The sequence below is a fragment of the Equus caballus genome, chromosome 1 (genome assembly GCF_041296265.1).
Source record: "Equus caballus isolate H_3958 breed thoroughbred chromosome 1, TB-T2T, whole genome shotgun sequence".
Lineage (NCBI taxonomy): Eukaryota > Metazoa > Chordata > Mammalia > Perissodactyla > Equidae > Equus > Equus caballus.
In genome coordinates this window covers 42417125-42441253 of record NC_091684.1, presented here as the reverse complement: position 1 = coordinate 42441253, position 24129 = coordinate 42417125, and the positions used below count along the sequence as shown (strand labels likewise).

Genomic DNA, 24129 nt, shown 5'->3' with positions numbered 1-24129 from the left:
AAAAATTTAACTCTTCTCGTCTCTTCACCCAAATGTGTTGATATGTTCATAAACTTGGAGAAGCCATTCAAATCAACTTCTCACATAAAGAAAGTTCATTAGAGAATAGAGCTTTTAGGAAGTGACTAGAACAAGAAGAATAATAAGTATTAAGAGATTAGATACAGATTAATTTTACCTCTGATCAACAGCAAGTCAACGTAATTTATAAAACACTGCTCCATAGTTTTTCATTTGTTCCATTTATTAAGTGCTTAGCATAGTGCCAGGCTAAGCCTTCCAGGCAATCAAAAATGAACACAACATAGTCCCTACACTCAGGAAGTTCACAGTATAGTGAGAAAGATAGTTGTGTAAGCAAATAATTACAGTACCTGTGCAACAATACAGGGATGTACAGGCTTTCTGGAAAGCGTTGAGGAGGTGGCACTCCATGTTAACACAGAGGCCATCAAAACACAGACAATATTTCAATCAGGCCTGGAAGGATCAATAGGGTCAATGTAGTGAGGTGGGGAGATGAGAAAAGGGGAAAGAAGGGAAGGACATTTCAAGCAGAGAGCCCAGAAGTATAAGAAGACAGTAATTCCCAGCGGCAGGATATGTGAATGGCATTGGAAGGGAAATCTAGAATCTAGTCCCAAAGAAACAATGTATCTTACTAAGGACTTGGGACTTTATCCTGCCTGCAATTGGTTTTGAAATTCTACCCTTTGCTCTTAGAGATTAAGTATAACAATAATGAAAATAACATAACTTATTGGGCAGTTATTAAATGCCAGAAACCACCTTAAGTATTTGAACTGTTTTCAAATTTAATCCTCAAAACAAACCTATGAAGTAGGAACGATTATTATCCTAATTGTATATGAAGGAAACTGAGGCTTAGAGAATTTCCACTGAGATGGAGGCAGAGGAAGAAAAGAGGGGAAAATTTTTCATTTTCTGTAACAAATTTGGTGGTGAATATACATTTGAACAAAGTATTTCTTTGCCAAGAAAAAAACACTGTCTAAGAGGATGGGGAGACATTGATTGCACTTTAATGAAAGTTGGCAGAGCTAGAGGAGATCCCTAGTTTTTCTTATTATTAGCCCCTCCTTCACCCCATTTTCAGAATGAATACAAAGAAGAAGGTAGGGAAAGAAAATTATACAAGGAGGTGCTGTCATCTCCAGCAGGGCCCCTCTGGAATCACTGCTATTCCTCCACTCTGCTTCTTTCCTCCAACATGAGTTGTTAGCAGTAACAGTAAGCCATCTTGTAGTGCTTGCTGTATGCTAGACCTAAACTAAACACTTCACGGGTGTTTGCTCATTTTGTCTTCAAAACAGCATCATTCACAGCCTGCTTGCTACCTCAATTCACAATTGAGGAAACTGATGCTTGGTGGGGAGGGGGTCCATGATTCTTCGCTGTAATACTGCCTGTAACCTTTCTCCATCCACTTCCATTTCTCTGTCCCTTTCTTCTCTCAGCCATTGTCATCTAGGTAACAGTGCTGTTCCATGAACCTGTGGAATTTCTTACTGCAGAATCACAGAATTGATAAGTTGAGGTTCTTGGTTATATACTGCCTTTTTCTTTCTCCTTTCTATATTTTATATATCTGTGCCTAGCATTAATCTAGCACTTAATATATGGCAGGAACTCTTCCAAAGCTCCCTCAATGTATTTACTCATGTAATACAATGACCTTGAGAGAAATACTATCACTTTCTCAGCTGAAGATTCTGAGACACCAAGAGGTTAAGGAACTTCCCCAGGGAATACAGTAAGAGACAGTATGAGGATCTGAACCCAGGAAGTCTAGCTCCAGTGTCTGCGTTCCTATTCAGGCTTCATCTTACTCGACTTAGCAGGACTTGGCACCCCCACTCACTCACTTGTTCTCAAAATTTTTTCTTTACTTGGCTTCCAATCCACCTCACTTACCTGGTTCTCCTCCTACCTTTCTGGCTTCTCCATCTCATTCTCCTTTGCTAGTTCCTTCTTGTCTCCCTGACTTCCAAAAGCTGGAGTGCCCCAGAGATCAGTCCTTGGACCTGTTTTTTATACTCAGTCCCTGGATGTTCTCAGCCAATCTCACAGTTTAAACTATCATCTCTATGCAGATACCTTCAAAATTGATATCTCCTGCCTTGAACTCTCCTATAAACTTCAGACTCATATATCTAACTGTCCACTCAGCCTCTCTACATGGCTATCTAATGGGTATCTCAAAATCAACAAGCCGACAACCGACCTCCTGCTTATCCTCCACAAACTTGCTGCTCCCCATCTCAGTTAGTGGCAATTCTACTCTTAGTTGCCCAGGCCAAAAAATGGATGTCATCCTTGACTCCTCATTTTTTCTCACAACACATCCAATTCATCTGTAAAATATACCCAAGATTCAACCACTTTTCACCATCCCCACTATCACTACTCTAGTCTGAGCCACTAGTGTCTCTTGCCTAGATGTTGCAATGGTTTCTAACTACTCTCCCTGCTTCTCCCCTTGACCCCCCCTACCAACACAGTGAGGCATTTGCCTTGAATGCAAAATGTAAGGGCATCAAAAAACTCAGTAATCCAGACAAATGATATTTTAATGCAATATTTAAAAAAAAATCAAAATCAATGCAAAAAAAATCCGTAATTTAAGATAGCAAAATTTTAAGTAAAAACAGGACCAGACCCTGTGTTTGCATTACTTACCTCCTTTGCTTCACCTCGGGCCAAGCCCTGCCCTACTCCCTTCAATGTATTCTCAACAGTTGGAGTGATCCTGTTAAAACATAAGTAAAATCTTGTCTATCTCTGGCTTCACATCTCAGTGCAAAAGCTAAAGTCCTTACTGTGACCTACGAGATCCTACATGATCTGGTCTGCCATTATCTCTCTGACCCCAACTCCCAACTTCTCTCCTCATTTACTCAGCTCCCTCCTCTCCACAAAGGCCTCCTCGTTGTTCCATCAACAAGCTCCCACCTCAGCTTGCCAGGCCCTCTGCTTGGAATGCTCTCCTCCAAATGCGTTGCCAAGATCTCTCCCCAGACTCACTCCATCAGGACCACACTATCTAAAATTTCATCCCCCCCATACACACACTTCATATTCCTCTTCCATTCTTTATTTTTTTCTCCTCAGAAATTATCATATGCACACTGTATATTTTACTTATTTGTCTTGTTTATTGTCTCTCTCACTCACTATAAAACTCCATGAGATTTTTTGGGGAGAGGGGTTTGTTTCATTCTCTGCTATAGCCTCAAAACAGTGTCTCAAAAACAAAAAACATTCTTGGATGATAGTAGGTACTCAGTAAATAATTTTTGAATGAATAAGTGGTAAACATTCCCAAGTACTTTCCTCTGTCTCCAAAGGCATTAATGCCTGCTATATACAGGTTTTGAATTCTATTGCCTCAATAAATTACATTGGGAGCTACTCTTTCAAAATGCGGTAGTCTCACAGCTGAAGAATTTACAAGGTGCTAAATTAGAAAATGTATTGCAAAACCTCTCTTTCAAATTGACCAGCTTTTTTTTTTAACAAAAGTTTGACTTGCCTAAAAAAATATTTATCTGGGATTCAAGTTCACCTCTTAGATTAGGTCAACATTGGAAGAGGGGGTTGTTTTTGAGAAATAAACCTAGAAGATGAAGTGTCTCTTGTGGCAAATTCTCAAGTTTATTTCCATGTCCTGATTTCCAATGACTTGACACTATATCGACACGTTATATAGATTTTCTCAATAATTTCAGAGTGAACCTCTAAGTGACCAAAAGACCTTTCTAATGTCAAAATATCTTTCATCACCTTTACTAATTATTAACCAAAACTAAAGGTAGATTTTGTAAATAAACTTTTGATGGAAAAGATGAAGTTCCGCAAAGAGCAAATCTACAACTTGGCAAGGACAATAGACTTTGCTTTTAAACATCTGTAAGACACACATGACTAACCTCATTGGACCTCAGTCCCTCTGTGGCCTCCCTGCTCGTGCAGGTTAAACTCAGCACTATGGGAGAACTGAGAGTGTCCCCACAAAAAGACAAGTTTAATAAAATTGGGGAAAAATTCAAGAGTTAGACTTTGTCTTAAAGGCTCATTTTCTTTGTAAATCTTCAAAATGCCTATATTGTTTTATTTTTTTATGAGGATTTATATTGCTTCATAGAGATTCCTATGACTGTATTCACCATCAGACTAGGATTATAAACTGAAAGCAGGTCTCATTTCACTCCTATGTTGTAGTATCCATAAGAAGAGGATTTACACGATAAGTGTGTCAGTAAAGCTACATGTCCCAGCCTGGATTACTGCACCTATATCAAATCACCACTATCAAAAAGACACTTTCTAATTTGTCTTAGCCAAAATACAAAGTTAGGATTTTTTTTAAATCACTGCCTTTTGCAAAGTACACACACACACACACACACTGGCATCTTAACGGAGTTAGCCTACTGCCCATAGAATACAATGCCCAAATGGCGGCAGGAGGTAGAGCCGGCATACGGACAACGCTAGCTAAATACTTCTTGAGAGAATGAATGAGTGATACTGAATTGGCCTGGGTCAGAAGTAAGCAAGAATTATTAGAAAAGTCAGGGGTAAAATGACCATGCTTATGCAGAGCATGAAATTGGTCTGTCCCTGTAACAGCTAATGGACATTCTCTGGAATCTCATACTCTTTTCCTTTGGCTTTCTAAAATATTTTGAAAATATTACTTTCTAAATGATCCTCATCTATTAGCCTGGGGACTTTTTTTATTCTATTACTTTAATAATACTTGGAAGCTGCCTTTTACTGAAACGATCACCTCAGTCTCACTTTTTTTTGGTCACCCAATTTTTTGGCCCAGTTTCCTTTATTATTAATGGTCCATTCATTCTGAATCTTTAAATTACAACCAAAATCAGGATAGAAAATCTCAATGCACAGCACAGAAAATTTTTAAAAGGACCTATAGTCAAATACGTTAGATTCGCTCATGGTTCAAATCATCATGAAACACATTTCCTCCGTCTTGGTTGGCAGAGCACAGTGAGCAGCAGAGAATCAGCAAAGAACCTCCATTGAGCCACTCACACTCTCACCCAGCAGGTCAGTGTAGGACCCCTACGTACAGGAGCAACTCCAGGGCCTCACACCACTGTTCCTGGAAACTTCAGCATGGCCATATCCTTGTGGGGGAACTTGTGGATGGGAGCAACCATCACGTTTAGAATGGGGTTCAAATCACGTTCCCAAATACAAAGTATAGATAATAAAATGTTGAAATTGCATATTCATATTTACATACATAAACACGGACATATGTAACCCTTTCATAATTTCTTAGATTTTTACAAAGGGCTTCATGTCCTGTGGTGAGTGGTCCGTGGGGTATATGACCCAGGTGGTAGTAGGCCCTTCCAACACCACTCAAAAGGATGCATTGTTCTTGTTTCGTTAAAACCCATGTGACATTTTTATTACACAGAGTAGTTTGCATGATGACTTCTGTGTATCCAACACCAGCGCGCTCTGTTTTAGAAACTGATCTTTGGAGAATAAGTAGGTAAACGCCTCAGGTAACACATAGAATAGCTAAATGAAATCTCTCAGGATTTTGATACTTTATCCTAGCTGATTTGATTTAGTAACAGGGCCCCCTTCCCACATCTGCAAGGACCATTTTGAATATTCTTTTAATTGACAAGAGCCAATTTGTTTTTGAGCATTTGGTGACATTCTGTGATAATTGAATTGAGAATTACTGATCTGCGTTCTAATTGGAGAAGGGGTATTATTCGTTTTTGATGTCTAGACTTTACCTAAAATTGTACATTTTTTACAAACTCTTTTGCAATGAGGATATTAACTGGCCTTTTTTGTGTGTGGCTGTTAGTTGCTCTAACCTGAACGACTCATTTATAGAGAATGTTTCCTAAAGATGTCCTTCATGAAAAGCACAAGTTTGGACCTGGCAGCAGTAATTTACTTAATTTATCTTAAATTTGGTTTCAGTGAGCAACCCTAATTAACCTGATTTTTTGCTGATAATCACTCTCAATGGAATCAAATCACAAATCCGGGGATGGATTGAGCGGCACCCAGAAGGAAGCAGCCCTCCGCGCACTGGTCCAGCGCACAGGATATAGCTTGGTCCAGGTAGGAACTTCTTCTGACATCTGCTGAGCCCCACCACTGGCTTCACAGAATGGTGGGAATATTAATGGCCGTAAGATGCAAAATGTGAGCAGGCAGTCATATAACTCCAGATGGATGTTACTTTCCAGGGAGAAAGGAAGTTGCATCATTTTAGTTTTGTAGGTGACCCTGCAGGTAACGTTCTTTCTACTCTGGGTTGTCAACTCAACCTTAACTCATCATTTGAAAGCAGAATCAGTGTCCACAGTCATAGAGACTATTGCAGTTTTGAAAGGCCATTTAAGTATACAAAAGGGCAACTGGAATTTACTACCCAAAGCTGTCTGTGAAGTAGACCCAGGCTAGTCTTTCAAGAATCAGCAGAGAACAAACTATCCAGGAACTAGCCTTAGTTTCCAGATAGACACTACAGATGTAGGAAGACTTCTAGATACAGGATCAGCCATTTGGTCAGCCTAGCTATTTCAGGATGTTTCTCAAAATACCTACCCAACAGTTTAGGATTTATAATTTCTCTCCATGTTCAGTATTTTTGAAAAGGAAGAAAGAAAAAAATCCTAAAACTGTCTATTTATAGATGCTGCTTGTTAAGAATTACTTGTATATTATTATTATCTTTATGATAACCTCCTTTAGAAAGCTTATGATACATTAAAAAGCAAATTTGTATTAGACATATAAATTATCTTATTTGAAGAAATAATGTCGCTCTTTTTACAGTAAGGCAAAGTATTTTAATTCTCAGCTATTGTCTTTCACCCACGTACTCTTCCAACTTACCCAAATCTGTGTGCTATTATGAATACAAATGTCATATGTGGATAAAAATAAAATATGCAACAGTGTTCTTTTATTACCTGTTTCTTTGTCAGATTGTTTCAAAATGTACTACATTTAGTTTTCGACTAATCTTATAAGTCATGGCATGCTTTGTTAGAGATAACATAATGCTCAAAGTTATTTCTAATTTTTCAATCTAGTGAAGAGTATTTATTTAGGCTTTTTTAAGATTTCAGAAACTATTATTTCATGGTAGATTTTTTTAAAGTTTAATTTAAGTCAAGGGACACACTAAAATATTGTTAGTTTTTTAATACTTAAAAGTCAAACTATTCTACGATCATTAATAAACTTTTAAATTTTTTCACCTCCAAATTTAATATGCTTCAAAATAAATGACTGACTGAAAAATTTTTATGCAGCTCTTTACCCCATGAAGGGCAATTTTATAATCCATAGAGAAAATTCTATGCAGTGTGTGAACAGAGTCACTTAGAATAATAACATTTTTTGACATCTGCTCAGGTACAGTTAGCTGAAAAGAGGTTTTCCTTTCCTTTTGTAATCAACACTTTCATAAATGTTATAAAAAATCAAAAGCGTCTTTCAATCAGTTTTTTTTTCTTTTTAACTTCTTAGTATCTGAAACATTCACACAAAGACAGTGGGAGTGGAAGGCACTTAAACTCTTTTGAAAAGCAATTTGTCAATATTTATATATATAAAGTTGTCCGCCTTCTGGAAAAAAATCTCTAATAGTCCAAAATATAATGATAGAAATATATTAATATATATAAACATGTCTAGTTTGACATTATTTATAATATCTCAATATCACAAACCTAAATGTATAAAAGTAAGGAAATTATTAAGTAAACTATGAATAGGTAATCATTACTTTCAACAAGCAGAACTTTATGAGAAATAATCCTACAACAATATAAATTTTTCATTTAATTTTCGTCTGGACACTGGTTCTTCGTTTTCCCCCAGATGAAATTCACGGCAAGTCTCATGATGTTTCTGGTAACTTTCAGAAAATAAAAGATCCTCCACTAAATAATTAATATGTCTAGTCCCGTATAATAAAAACTCAAATTCTTTCAAAGTTTTAGCTATTTTCCTTCCCCAAGGATGTCAGGGTGGAGGGTGATTCTTCAGAAGCATAGTTTCATATGCCAGTTTGCCAACTATAATTACTGTCTCAGAGTGGAACCAGAAGGGAGGAATAAAGGCACAGGGAAGTTTTTACTTGACTGATACTGGCATTGGGCTCTCTGGGCCAGGCAGGTATATAAAGCTCATGGGATACTTTGTAGGATCGTCAGAGACATCCTTAATTCTATTGCTGGGTATCTCTCACCTGGCTACACTCTCCTCTGGCTGGCCGCTTCTCTGGGCCTCAGTCTCCTCATGCGGAACTCTTTTTGACACTCCAAGTAGCCCTCTTGGAGAAGATGGACAATAACCCCTGATTCCTACACATGGTCAGACTCTAGTTCCCTGAGACACCAATTCTCCGACTCACCTTTCCTTCTGACCAACATCAAAGCAGCATGCCAAACCATCGCTCACCATTAGATATTTCAGGAGTGCTGTGGACCCACCAGCCTAGTGGCTTCCCAAACACAGGGAATGCACATCAAACTCTCTGAATGCTTTCCTTACTACTCCTCTCCCCCGCTTTATATAAACTGAGAGGCACCTCCCAAATCCTTCCACTTAGGAGGAACTAGGATTCACAACACCCCAGTAATGGTCTCCAAATATCCTGCATGAACTCCAAAAAATCCTCTGAAACTCTCCAATCTCTTTTCTAAACTCAGGGATGGGAAGTGAGAAGGGGTGTTCAAGTCAAGAACATAAAACAATTAATTTCCTGCTACCTCCTTGTCCTGCTTGGTGGTCCAGTGACTTGGTTTCATATCCAAACCGGTGGCTAAAATAATCTCATCCATCTTAAAATCCTGGTGCAAATGAAATAGTGTTCAGTAATTACGTAATCATTTAAAAAATTCTTCAGGACAAAAAATTATAGCATGTTATTATTAAAGCTATGTAAAAAGTTTGCAAATAATATTTTTTAAAAAGACTCAAATGGCAGTGGAGATAATTTTACAAACTTAATGCTATGATTTAAAAATATTTGCATTATAGAGAAAAAAAAGCCCAAAAGGGCTATTTTACCTCTACAATTTAAAATGTTTTCAAATAAAATATCCCTAAAAAGATATGGTCAATCTGCATATTACTTTGAACTTACATATTCACTTATATTCAGAAAATGTTAATAATGATGATTTAGATCATAAGTTCATAACAATGACAATAATAACAAAACAATAGTAAACATTTATTGGGCACTTAGATCTTAATGCATTGTATATATTAATTCATTTAATCCTCACAATAACACTATGAGGTAGCTACAATGATCATCCCCAATTTCCAGATAAAGAAAACAAGGCACAAGGAGGTTAAATATCCTGCCCAAGATTTATAAACTATAATTCCACTGCTATTAGGCAAAATTTATAGCATGATTTCCAGAACTAAGCGTGGTTATGACGTTATCTCTAAGATGCCAATTTTAGAGATTAGCATGCCAGGGCATAAAAAACTATTTTATTGAGCCTGAACATTGTAACATGATTTACTTTAAATAATATTTATTTGTTAACAAAATGACTATTGGATCAGAAATTCTCCAATAATGTAGAAACCTATTCTAAAACCTAGTTATCTAGATCTAAAGCCACTAATCGAGATGTAAATACATACAAGACTTGATTCAATCATTTTGAATGAACTGGAAAATCCTTCCCCATTTTGGCTGCAAAGTACAGAAAAGCACCCAAGACTTCAAATCAGTGACGTGCAACTTAACCCAACGTCTACCAATTCAAGTTGTATGATCTTGAACAAATCCCTTAACTGCTCTCAGTCTTTATATCCAGAAAATTGACTAGATCTTATCCCCACTCTATTAGTCATGATTTTAGGATTCTAGAATTTGCTCAATCTAGTCATTGGTCAGCATTAGTCCGAAAAGACAAATATGTATTGAGACACAGCTTCCAACTCTTTGCAACAACTTAGGGAAAATTCTTTAACATTCTCAATACCTCAGTCTTCTATTCTAGATTAGAGAAAATATTATTATCAAAAAAAGAGGACAACATCAGGTTTAGTTTTTTAAAAAAATCTCTCTATAAAAAGGAAGCTAAAGAAACATCTTAATACAATTCAAGGAGCATCCCCATAACATGATAATTTAAAATTTTAAGGTGATTGCTAAGTTAGGGTTTGATGGTTTTACTTTTGTTATATCTCTGCAGTCTTTGATATTAAATGTTAAACACTTGTAAAACAAGAATTCAAAAAGCAGAGGGCCACTAATTTGTGCTCTCTTATCAGCAGCAGGACAAATAAAGTTATCAAAAGTAGAATTTTGCAGGTTACTTAATAACGTGAGCCAGTCGTTTATATCGCAACTGATGCAAGAATACATGCTTGTGAGGGTTTCAAAATCTACTCTATGATATCATTTTTCTATAATTGGATATCTTTGATATTGATAGCTGAAAATTTTATTAAAGTAATTCAGAGAATAAAAGAAACAATGCAGTACCCTGCATATGATAGACATTCAATAAATATTATTGATAAAAATCATGTAATGTTAAACTTTCAACTATATTTCCACATAGATATTTTGAAAGTAAGTATGTTACAATGTTGACTTGTGAACAGTCTTTGTCTCCCGGCAATGGAATTATATGTGGTGCTTTTTTCCCCTACTTTTTCACTCTTAACTGTAATTCCCAGATTTTCTAAAACTAGCATATATTTCTTTGAGAGTCAAAGAAAAATATCACATGATGATGATCTTTTCCTCAAGAATGCATTAATGATGTTGGTCATAAACTCTGTGACGTGATGCATCTGGAATTTTCTCCTTAAAACCAGGAAAATACATTTTCATAGATGAGCATTTTCAGAAAACTTTCCAACCAACGTGGGGTAGTTTGCATCAATTTTACTTCTACTACCACTAAAGCTAAAAATATATTTAATAAAGATCGCCCTCAAGTAGTCTGAATATTTTTTAAAAGTACATTCAAGATACTTATCACACATTATTTTTAAATGACTTAAAATATGGTGTGTACTAGTACTGTTTGCCCAATTACTCTATGTTCTAAAAATCTCTACAACACAATAAATATTAATGAGGTATAATAGTCCCATTGCTTTCTTAATCCAATAGTTGCCCTTCGTAAACATAAAGAAGTTTTTTTAGTTTTTCTGTTTGTTTCCTTAGTCCTGTTCTTGAACACAATGCGCTAGTGTTAGACCTTGGCATTATAGAGGCAGAAGACATAGCAGCTGACCTAAAACACGTATAAAGTAGTTGCGATGGACATTAATTTATCCAAAACTAAAAATGACAACGTAAGACTGCATTAAACGAGAGGTATAGTTGTGCTTGCTACCTTTCTGTAGAGAGACTTAAAACTGGCCATACTCTTTGACCTAAAGAATGAGGACAAGTATTTACACGTAAGGACATTCATCACAGTGGAATTTATAATGTTTAAAAATTAAACATATCCTAAATGCCCAATAAAATATTACTGGCCACATAAAATATGATCACTCGTATTTCCAAACTATGTAGTAGTGTAAAACTATAATTTCAAAGAAACGCATGGAGAAATGTCCAAATTTTAATATTTAGTTGAAAATCAGAATGCAAAACTGTATATCTTGCATGTGAATAATAAGAAATTATTCACACACAATAAAAAATATTGGAAAATAATAAAATGCAATCTCTGATTAGGGTCATTTTTTTCTTGCTTGATGCTCTTCTTTAGCTTCCAAATTTCCTATAATGAACATGGATTATTTTTATATAAGGAAAAATCTCATAAAGTGGAAAAAATTATAAGAAGCATTCAGTTAGAAGAGAAAAATTGAGAAAATTTCATGGAGAAGACTTCATTATTAAAGCTGAATGATAGGTGCCAGGGTTCATTAGGCTTCTTTCTAATTCTTTATATGCTTAAATTTAATACCAATATAGTCCAACGCTTTCATTTTGCAGTTAGAAAACAAGCCCCAGAGTTACACAGTTCAGGAGAGTCATCAGCCAGAGGTCAGCAAACCAAGACCCATGACTCAAATGTGCCTACAGCCTGTTTTTTGTCATGATTGCAGGCTATGAATGATTTTCACATTTTTAAAGGGCTGTTTTTTAAAAAGCCTAAAATATCAACTACCTGACCTTTTACAGAAAAAGTTTGCTGACTTGAACTCTAATCCTTTATCTAGTACTGTATGTTAGAAACTAATCCACAGGTTTAAAAGAAAATTCCCTATCGCTACTTAACCAAAATACTTGTACAATGCACAACGCATTTGAGCAATGAATACATAAGTGTATCTTAATTTCAAAGATCCAGCAAAATTACAGCAGATAAGAGAAATAATCCTTCTCTTCCTCTTTTAATCAGCCATCAGCCTGGTTTCCTGGGAACAATTCCCTCAAACTAGGAACAAAACAGTCTTTAATTCCCACCCCTCAAACTTTGCCTTCTATGCATGTTCTCTTACATAGAGTTTCAATGCAACCACATATTTTAATTCTAATTTGTTCAATTCCTCAACAAATATGTACAAGCTATAAGGTACAGAGGATGTTGCTAGATCAACATAAATCTGATTAGGACAATTCCCTCTTCTAAGGGTGCCCCAAATTAAGTTAACTCCCCTCTCTCTCTCATTTGGGATAATGTACTTTAGTAATTTTACTTGGCTACTTCTCAAATTGCAAATTTTTTTCTACAAATAATGCAATAAAAATAAGTAACTGAGGCTCTCAGTGTTTACAATTGGCTTCATCTTGACAAGCTCAGCGAGAAGTAGATGGAAGAATACTGTGACATTGACATTCTTTTCCAATCACCACACAAAAACCCTAGAGACAGAAATAGGAATTTGACTTCATGGTAAAATATAGCTCCTGGGTCCTACTTTTTCTTCCATTGCCTATTCTCACCACCTGCTCACGTTCCTGCTATCCCAGGACTTATGTCCATCACGAAGTGCACGAATACTAACTCTTTAAATAGGTAGCACGAACCGTGAGAACAGGATGGGACCAGCAGATCGTCATAGGCATGCGTTTCCCTAAGCTTATCACCCCAGCCACCCACAGGCCAACTTTATTTGAAAGCTAATAAGAAGCTTTGCTTCTATTAGCCAGAAATGCCATAGCATGGTGTGGAAGACTCCAAATGAAGGAACAGTTCTGTGGCTCCTTATGTGGAAAAAGTGTGTGCCTGACATATGATGGGAACTTCAGCATCCCAGGAAATAGAAATGCAAACCAGAAGTTATTTTCAAACAGCAATGAATTTCTCCTCAAATAGCCTAATGGAGAGTTGGTTATTTATGAGATCTCCAATATAAGGTTCAAAATCTTTGCAAATTATGTTTTAGAGTGCTTTCCCTTAAACTAGAAACACATGAAGTTTTCCATTTTCTCAGCTTAAAAATTGATGTGAACTTCGTGATTCAAATACACAGAAGAATGAGCAGCTCCTTTGGACTTTGGACTTTACTTGTAGGCAACTTCAGCATTTTTTAGATCGTTGCCTGTTTGTTTAATCCTGATCAGCAACCAAAAATAAATGACTCCTTATCTTCAGAATCTAAAAGCTTATCATTATGAGGTGCATCTATGCACGCTGGGAACATTTTTCCACATTTAAATACGGTGTCAAAGTCAGCCTCTCTTTCACAAGCATCCTAACACCCTCACAAGATCTTTGCAATCACCTAGTCATATTCTTTATACATGAAGAATTTAGTCAAGATAGATTTAGTGCCTTCCCAAGTCTCTCAGTTTGTCAGAAATTAAAATTCATAGGAGTCTGGCAAGGAGAATAATGACTATATAAAATTTCTCACTGTATAAAATTTATGTTTCTCACTTAAAAACAAATGCATTTGATGGAATTCACCTTGGCATGTGTTGAACTAGGGAAGAACAGGAGAGCAATTACTCAAACTAAATGTTCTTTACCTACACATGGACAAATGTCTTTGATCACGCTTGGACAGCTTTATATAATTTAATCGGATCGTCAACTGCAATAATATTAGTCAATTCACAAAGGCAAATTGTATCTATAAGTAAATAAAAAGTTGATGGGTCTATTGAATAAATTACATTCCAAAAGGATAAAAGCCCAAAATGGGTAAAAGAGTCACCAAAGCTTTCACCTAGTTATTTCGTGGATGGAATTTAGAGGTTCTTGTAGACTGGAGCACTTTGTCACGACACACGCCTAGAGCCAGAGTGAGCATGAACACAGCAAATCCTTGTCTCATAAAAAGTAAATCTCTGCTTTGCTGTCCATTATCCTGTGTCACTTTGTTGCAAAATGTGAACAGAGCGTCTTAGAAATGACTTGGCGTTTTACTTGTTCTTTTATGCAGAAACAAACATACATACTCAAAGAAAAATATTTTTTGATTTCTAATTTTGCGTAAGGGTATTCTTTAATTTAATATTCCCATGAATTCACCAAAAACATTTTTCAAAAGGGTTACAAAATACAAGTTATTCTAAAAGCTTGTTTGCTTTTAAATACTCTAAATATTGAGATGCTGAATTCTTAAACAGTGGTTTGCCACATATAATCCTTAAAAGTAAAAGGAAAATCTTAAAAGGTGACATTATTAAAATATCATTTGATAACAGAAATTAGTTCTGCCTCCATAAAAAGCCAACTAATAACTTGAAATTAAATTAGGAATATTTTCCTAGGCAATAGCCTTCCAAAGTAAAACAGAAACATGATTCATAACTTGCTAAAAGTCAGTTTCATGGAAGAACTATACTATACATTTTTTTAAGATCAAGTGTGAGGGCTTTGTGGAGAGTGAAACAAATTTTCAAGAGCCAAAAGCTATCTTTCTTCATGATTTTTGCCATAAATGCATGCCACCAATAATATTATTTATTTAGAATTCATTAAATCAACTCACTATTTCTATGCAAGTTAATTTTAAAAGTAAATTCTTTCTCACTTAGGTAAGTGGAAAATCCACAGGTTTTGCATTTGTAAAAGTTATATTTTTTCTAATGTACAATAAAATGCATAAACTTAAAATAAAACATTGGCCTATAAAGTACCTAATATCATCTCGCACAGCACATTGTCAGAAACCCCGGACTGTATGGTGATAAAGCTGTATTTATATCTGCATATTATGGTCGTGCTCTAGCTTTTTCTCTCTTCGTTTCTAACTGCAGTTCCACAGTTCTACAAATTTCAACATCCCATTTATTCAGTCTTTATATCACAATTGCTATTGCTCTCTTTTTAGAAAATACTTGGCATTCATATGGCATATGCCTCGTAAGGATTGTAAAAAAAATATAGCTAATAAGGGTAATGCCAACTTCCACAGTATATAAATCAAATTCTACTTTCTAAAAATTATCAGCCTAAAATAGACTTTACTGACATGAAGTCACTGATCTTAAAGAGACGTGAAGGTGAACAAACTATATAGAACACAGATTATTATCTTTTATATAGAATTAACAAAATGAATTCTTCCTAAAGCACTGTCTGTTGTCCTCAGGCAACACAAATGTCATAAACAAACCAAAGATACAATCACATCTAAGAGGATCCTTTTCGTGCATCTTATTTAAAGCCCTTTAGATTTGAGATATGTATCCCTCTCCTTATGCGATATATAAGTGGTACATAGGTGGACAGTAATAAAAATAATGTCTAATAAATACTTTTATTCAATCTCACAAATCAATAACTGGGCAAATATGGTATTAACTCCTGAACTGTAATAGACACAGTCCAGAGAGATGTTCTTGATGTATCAGCATCAACTGTGAGAGAAATCCACAGGGGTTTGGGCATAAAACCACTGTTCTGGGTATGGCCCTGGTGACTGGTGTGCTTGTGAAGGCTAGAAATGCCACCAAGCAAGGGTAAATTTGTCCAGCACCTAGAGAACAGGAGCAGAAATAAATACAAACCTAGTCAATTGGAAATGAGTAGGAGGCCATCTGAAAGAAGTTTAGTAAGGGAATGTACACAATTTCTTCCCGCCTGGCGAGAAAAAACAAAGGACCAAAGAGAGCCACAAAGATGATTACAGATTTAGAATAGAAAATTTCCAAAGAACCATTAAAGGAATTGAAATTACTACTCAGGAAGAAAAAAAATAGACTGAATGAGGGTTCACTAATTAATGTCCTTCTGGTTTAAGAATGGGCTCACTTAGAGAGAAAACAAACCATCTGGTCTCCATGTTTGGTGAAGATGAACAAGAAAGTAGGTATAACACACAACATGCAGAATTATGAGGCTGGTAAGCCTGAGAAGAAAAGTCACCATGACTGTTGAACGGTATACATGCCAAGAAGTTCAACAGACTGAGAATCATAGGACCTTTAGTTTAGTGTTTTCTGCAATAAGTTAAACCAGTGTGACTTTAGGTAAGTCACTTAATATCTTTGGACTCAGTTTACTCATCTGTAAAATGAGCATATTGGGTTAACATATAAAAACCAGCGGAAAATAATGTCATGACTACAAGCACGGACTCAGGACTCAAATTTTGTCTTTGTCACTTACTGCTTGCATGACTTCAGACACATTCTGCACCGTGGGTTTCTCATCTATAAAATGAAAGTAATAGTCTCATCCTCATAGCTTTGTTGAGAAGATTAAATGAGTGCATGCATGTAAAGCACTTAGCAGAGTGCCTGACTCAGTTAGGGTTAGCTGTTGTAGCTGTTGTTTTTGCTGCTGTTACTATCATGCGCAAGTAAGAGTGTCAACTCTGGCTGATTAAGCAGAAAAGAAGTTTATTAAAAAGGTAGTGGTTTACAGAAACTTTGGATTTGAGAAGATTTTAAGATTAAGCTTTTAGGAATGAAACCCAAAACCACATCACAAATCTGGAAAGATAAGAAAATGCATCCAGCATCATGGAGTGCTCAGCACTAAAGTTTGCACCATCACAATTTCTGTGCCAGAATTCAATTTTACTTTATTGTAACTATGACTGTCTCAGCTGCAAGGGAAGCTGGAAAAGCAAGTATCTGGCATTTTTAACTCCTGTAGGAAAAGGCAGTTTTGCTCAGATTCCCCAGATGTATAAAAAGATCAGATGTCAGGTGGCCGAAATAAGCTCAGTCCATTTGACCTTTAAGCTAGGATTTATTGCTTAGAATCTTTTATTAAAGGTTGAGTGGTTTTGTCCAAGATCAAGAAGATGGTATACATAATTTCCTAAAGACTCTATGGTTCCATCATGAAAGGCTTAAAATATCTGGACAGAAGGAACTCCCAAATACTCTTGAGGCATAAACTGATTTACTGGTAGGTTCAGTCCAATATTTAAATTAAAGCCACTGAGTTTATAGTTAGAATTAGGTCCTCAATTTTTAATTTACATAGTTGAAGGTTTGCACCTATTCATGTTGACTACAGAGAGTAAACGGTTTCCAAGTATTCGCTTAGAAAAATGAAAGTTCCCAGAGTTTAATGAACATTCTCTCATGGACAACAAAAACGAGTATTCTTTCTCTCTAAACTATTAATACATTTGTGCTGCTGGGGGGAATGCATCCCATGAGAAGGACATCAGCCAGGACGGGAAAGAGCAGTTACAGCTGGGCTTTAACTATTTTAAACTCCTCAACTCTAAAAATAGTGTTTAAAATACCAGCAATCCAGCTCCTAACTGTCCTTTCTGAGCAGTGAACAGCTATTCTAACCCCATGACTAACGCCCAGTGCCTGTCTTAAAATTGGCCTGGACTTCTACCACTGGTGCATTCCAAGCCCAGTGGGCGGTTCAGAGAGCAAATCTCCCCTAGCCCATGAATATCGTGGCATCTCTGAACTAGTCAGACTCTTTGTGATCCCAGAAAACATCCTTGGGGAATTTATGTCAAGTGTTTATAGAAACCCACAGAAAGGCAATTAACAGGCTTTCCTGCCCAATCATTTTGGTTCATAAGCAGATGAATCCTCCTATACACATGACATGCACAAAATATCTTGGTGACATTTTTAGCCTTTATAGAAAGAAAGTTGAAGGGAAAATAAAAAAGGTCAGCCTGCTGGTTGCCTATTTATTTTCAAACTGTCAGACAAAGCTTGTCAAATTAGAAATTCTAGAACAGCCACTTTGCTATTAGGGGATAAAAGTTTAGTTTCCTCAACCTAAAGAGTGAAAATACTGTCAAATTTATACTGAATTTATCCCAATAATCCATTGAATAGTATAGCTCTGGACATTTAAGATATTGAGAAATGGCCTCAGAGAGATCATCATCAACAAATGGTGAGAGTTGGCCCAAGGAGGTAGATTGTAGTTTGGCAATAGAATATGCCTCTCTGTAAGCAACAGATTTATGTTCTCCCAAAAAATGTGTGTAATAAAATGATTGGAAATTGGAAAGGATTTTAAATGTAGCAGAGAGTTTGCAATTTAATGTCATGATAGATTTTTTCATAAGAAAGTATTTAAATGTATGGACCTGTTATAAGCAATTAGGCGTCCATATAAGAAGGTGAAATGTTGGGATCAAGCTGATGGACTCTGACACCGGACTGCCTGTGTTCACATCTTGACTTCTCCACTTCCCAACCACTTAACCTCAGCAAATCACTTAATTTCTCTGGGTTTCAGTATCTTCTGTAAAATGGGAATAGTAATAGTCCTTAACCCATGACATTGTTTGAGGATTAGAGCAGTATCTGACACATAGTAAGTACTTTAGGTATCTCTTAAAAAATAAGGAAATAAGTAAAACTTTTAATATGTCTCTGAAAATAAAAAATTCATATTTTTTTAGGAAATTCTTGGTTGAGATATATAGCTCACTGAATTCTTGTTTTTTTCTATAAGTGAAAAACATTTCATTTCTCAGATTTCTCAGCAATACCAAAGTTTTGCTGCTGGATATCCTCAAGAATATAAAAGAGGGAAAAAATATACAGGAACTCTTGAGGCAAATATTTAGTAAAATAAAAAGCACCCAGTTGTTTGAAGCAAAAAGTAATCAAGGGAAGGTAGAACACCCATTTGACATCTTTTTTTTTAATTTAAAGCAACATGATGTAAATTATTAGGAATAAAAAAGTGATCACAATCACAGATATCATTTAAGTTCTGTGATCCATAAAGTCTTTGTGCTAACACCTATAAAATAAATGGAAATTAGACATACCAATCAAGTTGGTATAAGTAAAGATTTAACAGTGAAACTAGAGGCTGCTTTACTTTGATTTTAAACAATAAACAACTATCATACAAAACAATGTCTTTAAACAACTAACATACGTCTTTTAAAAATATATAGAAAAAAATATTTGGAAAGGCAGGCCAAATTAACAGTAACTACTTCTACAGATGGGTAGGGTGACATATTGGGGAATTTTTCTTTTCGCCTTATGTATTACTATGTTTTTTTCAACAATATGTATCATTTTATAGCATAAAGCTTTTTAAAGAATTAGTTGTAGAAGCTAGTAATGAATACTGATATTTGGTGCCTTATGTTTTCCTTTCTCCAAAAGTCATAATAATGTAAAATGACAAAGAGCTCTGGCTAGGTGTAAACGGAGAGTAAATTTACCCTTCTGCAGCAAATGAGCTGTTTCAGATCAGCAGTGGTGGATTAGGCCTGTACTTCACTTTGGGGCCCCTAAAGTTACTTTTAGGTCTTTAACCTCTAGAAAAATAAAGATAGCACTGCAGAAAAACACCAGTGTTACTCCTCCCCAAAAGGACATTGAATTTACCAAGGGTTTGTTAGGACATGGAAAAAAAAATAGAAGCTAATTTTATTTGGACTGAGAACAGCATTGTTCTCCACAAAGAGATCCAACATTAACAAACACCTCTCACCATCTTGTCCGCTTTGAAAATAGATTTAAGTCCCTTATGAGCTACCTTCAAAATCATCCAGTCCACTCCTTCCAATGTTAATCTTCATACTGTTTCAATTTAGGGGCTCACATTGCCTTGTTTGGCACTTGAAATAGCCTAAATCCAGGGAGGCAAGAAGAGAATTAATAACTATTGAGTATGTATCACATGCCAAGACCTCTGCCATTCATATTTGATGCATTATCTCCTTTAATCAAAAGTTGATATTATCCCCACTTTGTATATGGGAAAACCGAGGTTCTGAGAAGTTGTCATTTGCCCAAGCCCCGCAGCTAGCGAGTAAAGGAGCCAAGCAGTCCAGCTCCAGAACCCTTACCACCACACCACCTAGACTCCAATGTCAAATCAGAGCCCAGGATTCAATTATGGAGAGATACTTTGATGATTAGGCATTGGTGAATTTGAACAGCAACAAAAAATAATATTAGCCCCTTGTATTTTTCTAGCACTTTACAAGTTTTCACAGTTCTTATCTCGAGCACGTCACTGAAGCACAGAGCATGGTATTAAAATTCACATAGAAGAGACTGATTTTTATCCTCTGACCAGTTCACTACTATTACTTGTCAATGATAAATATGTTCCTTATTACGAAATGATTTTGAAAATAATCGAAGAACTCAAACTGAAGATTGTATTGTTCTCTTCTCTCCTCCATACAATCCACACTGGATTTACAGGAAAATGGACAGAGAAAATATGGTGGCCCTCCACCTGGTTGGGACGCTGCACCTCCAGAAAGGGGCTGTGAAATTTTTATCGGAAAACTTCCTCGAGACCTTTTTGAGGATGAACTTATACCATTATGTGAAAAAGTGAGTCCAAATTTAATATAAATTTTCTCATCTTTCAAGGGAAAAGTACTGCTTTCTTCACTTTGCTTTCACTCTCCATTCTTCTTCGTCCATGATGGTTTCTTTTCCAATTGTCATTCCCCAGTCATGGACAAAGTTAAAACCTCCGTAGCTGTTAACGACTGCCCCCTTATTATCACTGCTTTGACTCAGTTCCTTCTCCTGTTAGTGACAGCTTAAACTACTATTGCTGATGACTTCCAAATTTATATTTTGATCCCAAATTTCCAGTGGCATAGCCATCTCACTGGCAACTTAATGTGTTTATCAATCTAAAATATCGCTACAACAACCTGTCTAAAATAAGATATTGTTGGGGCTGGCCCCGTGGCCAAGTGGTTAAGTTCACGCGCTCTGCTGCAGGCGGCCCAGTGTTTCGTTAGTTCAAATCCTGGGCGCGGACATGGCACTGCTCATCTAGACCACGCTGAGGCAGCGTCCCACATGCCACAACTAGAAGGACCCACAACGAAGAATACACAACTATGTACCGGGGGGGCTTTGGGGAGAAAAAGGAAAAAACAAAAAAAAAAATCTTTAAAATAAGATATTGTTCCAACTTGACATTTTAATATGGTTTTATAAAGCACAACATTTTCACATAAAAAGAAAGTGTGTCATGGAAAAAATGCATGCCTATACATATTGATCCAGAACGAAATTTCCTTCTACAAGTTGAATTTCTTGCTTGCCCTAACGCATTGAAAGATTAAGAACATGGTTTCTAAAAGTTGTTATATAATTAAGGAATAAATTTCCTCAGTGTTAATTCCCAATGATATTGTTAACAAACCCAAAGTTAAAGGAGAAGACAAAATTAAAATTTACTTTCAATAGTTTACCAAGCGGTGTTTAAATAACCACATTCCTAGAAAGTTTAGCAAAAATGAGAATTCAGCTATTTCTTTCCCTAAATGCCAAAATCAGTCGTGTGTGTGTGTGTATAATTCAGCCTCAGATTCAGAACTGCTCCTAATTTTATACAAACAGTCTCACTTGGCATATGTGCAAATTATGAGGACTTAATCCTGTAAGAAACTTATACACTGAACCTGAGAATGAACACCAAGAAACACCTGAAACACCAGGACAAAACACGCTTGAACTCTCTCCTAAAGAGCCCAGAAGAAATAGGTGTCCATCACTGAATACTTTGAGGTGGAATGGGCTGGGGTGAGGCTATTACCACTGAGATAATAGCATATGCTTAATGACCCCTCTTTTCCCACACATGCCTCTCCTATCTATATGAGCCACCCTCCCTACAGCAGCCAGCAATAATAAATTGCTGAGTCTAGATTGCTAGAGAACATTTAGGGCAGCAGGAGGGAGCAGTGTGTAGGCAAAGCAGAGGAGCTGTAGCCAGAAGGAGAGTGTGAGTGCCCCCCTACTGTGGAGGTCCTGGCCCTGGGTTAGCTGTGTAAGACTAGTGTTTACCTTCAGCCACAGATTGAGAAAATGACAGGGCTCCCCAGGTCTGCCTCTGAAACACATCTTCTGTGTTCATCTTGATATCATGGTGGGGGAAAAGACAGCTAAGAAGCCAGTTTAGCAAGGTTCCAAATGATTGTTCTTGGATTTTAACCATCAGTGAGAGAGTATGACTAAGCAAAGATAAAACTCTGGAGATTTCAGAGGCCAATATAGAGGGCAAGGACAAATCTGTCAAGAAATTGTACTTCTGATGACAAATGCATTTTCAGGTCTCTAAGACATATAAATCCACAGATAATTGTGTGATGAAAGGTCACTTGCTCTGTCCAAAACATATTCTGTTAACTCACGCTGAAAAGCTGCTTGTACACGTCTTCTTTATTTAACTTGACTTTGCCCATGAGTCAGATAACAGATCTGAACCCAGCATGAAAACATGCAAACCATTCCACACGGGATGCAAATGCCAAAACAGCAAAGACAGACTTCAGAAAACATTGCGTGTGCATGTTTCACTTGGAAGTATAAATGTATAAATAAGACTTTTCTCTTTTTCTATTACTTGTAGATTGGTAAAATTTATGAAATGAGGATGATGATGGATTTTAATGGCAACAATAGAGGATATGCGTTTGTAACATTCTCAAATAAACAGGAAGCCAAGAATGCGATCAAGCAACTTAATAATTATGAAATTAGGTAAGATCTACCTCTTTCAGATTAAAAGTGAATCACACTTTGCACCTGTATCTGTTCTTCTATCAAGTGTATCTAATACAGCATATGCAAAAGACCTCCAAACCAGAAATAGAAAAGGTTAGTGCTTTTCCTTGGTGAAAATCAATTTAATGAAATATTCATTTAATATCAATAGTATATAAGGTGTCAAACTAAGTTCTGTGAAATGTTCAAAGAAACAAAATTCATTAATTTATCCACTTCAAAAATATGTGCTGGTCACTGTTTAAAATCTTGGAAGCATCAAGGTACACTTTCCTAGCTTCACAGTAAGCAAGTGGATATATAAGATATATATACTCTTTTAAATAGAGTATGAGAAAATAAAACCAGGAAATGGAAAGCTGTGTGTCGAGGTGGCTAGTCTAGCTTGGCATATTTAAGGAAATACGCCACGAGGAAAGTAAAATTTGATCTGAGACTTGAAGGAAAGGAGTCAGCCATGATAGTCAGACCTGGAGGAAGATTATTCCAGAGAAAGAAAGAAGAGTAAGTGCAAAGATCCCAAAAGGAGAACAGCTTGATATGTAAGAGGAACAGAAGCAAAGCCAGTAATGCAGCTAGAACAGACTAGAGAGGAGAGTTGAAGGCAATACAGTTGGAGAGCCTTATACTCCATGATTAAGAATTTAGATTGTATTCTAACAAAAAGAGGAAATAATAGGGGGCCGGCCCGGTGGCGCAGCGGTTAAGTTTGCATGTTCCGCTTCTAGGTGGCCCGGAGTTCGCTGGTTCGGATCCCGGGTGCGGACATGGCACTGCTTGGCAGCCATGCTGTGGTAGGCGTCCCACGTATAAACTAGAGGAAGATGGGCACGGATGTTAGCTCAGAGCCAGGCTTCCTCAGCAAAAAGAGGAGGACTGGCAGTAGTTAGCTGAGGGCTAATCTTCCCCCCCCCCCAAAAAAAAAAAAAAGAGGAAATAATAGGAGGCTTTTAATTAGACTCATGGTTTTTAAAACACTACTTTGGCTGTTGGGTGAAGAACGGACCACAGCAGGGTAAGGATTGACAGAGAAAAGCCAATGAGAAAGCTCCTGCAGCAGTCTGGATCTAGACAAGAGATGACGGTGGCTGCACAAGGGGGTTAGCGGTGGAAGCAGTGAAAAGGGGTCAGATTTGGGATCTATTTTGGAGGTTGAATAGACAAGACTGGCTACCTAT

The 24129-nt window shown here is 36.6% G+C and overlaps 1 protein-coding gene across 4 annotated transcripts in view; it reads left to right on the top strand.

Annotated features, from left to right (window-relative positions):
* Positions 1–24129, top strand: part of A1CF (APOBEC1 complementation factor) — an 81579-nt gene that overhangs the window by 20089 nt on the left and 37361 nt on the right. For 2 of the 4 annotated variants that reach the window (XM_070225045.1, XM_014733382.3), the window contains exons 2-4: positions 6004–6147; positions 20621–20755; positions 22797–22927. In XM_070225045.1, coding sequence (XP_070081146.1) covers positions 6049–6147; positions 20621–20755; positions 22797–22927 — 365 coding nt within the window. In that variant the 5' untranslated portion in view covers positions 6004–6048. The remainder of the gene's footprint in view (positions 1–6003; positions 6148–20620; positions 20756–22796; positions 22928–24129) is intronic. The other 2 variants (XM_070225058.1, XM_070225050.1) reach the window with 1 other exon arrangement.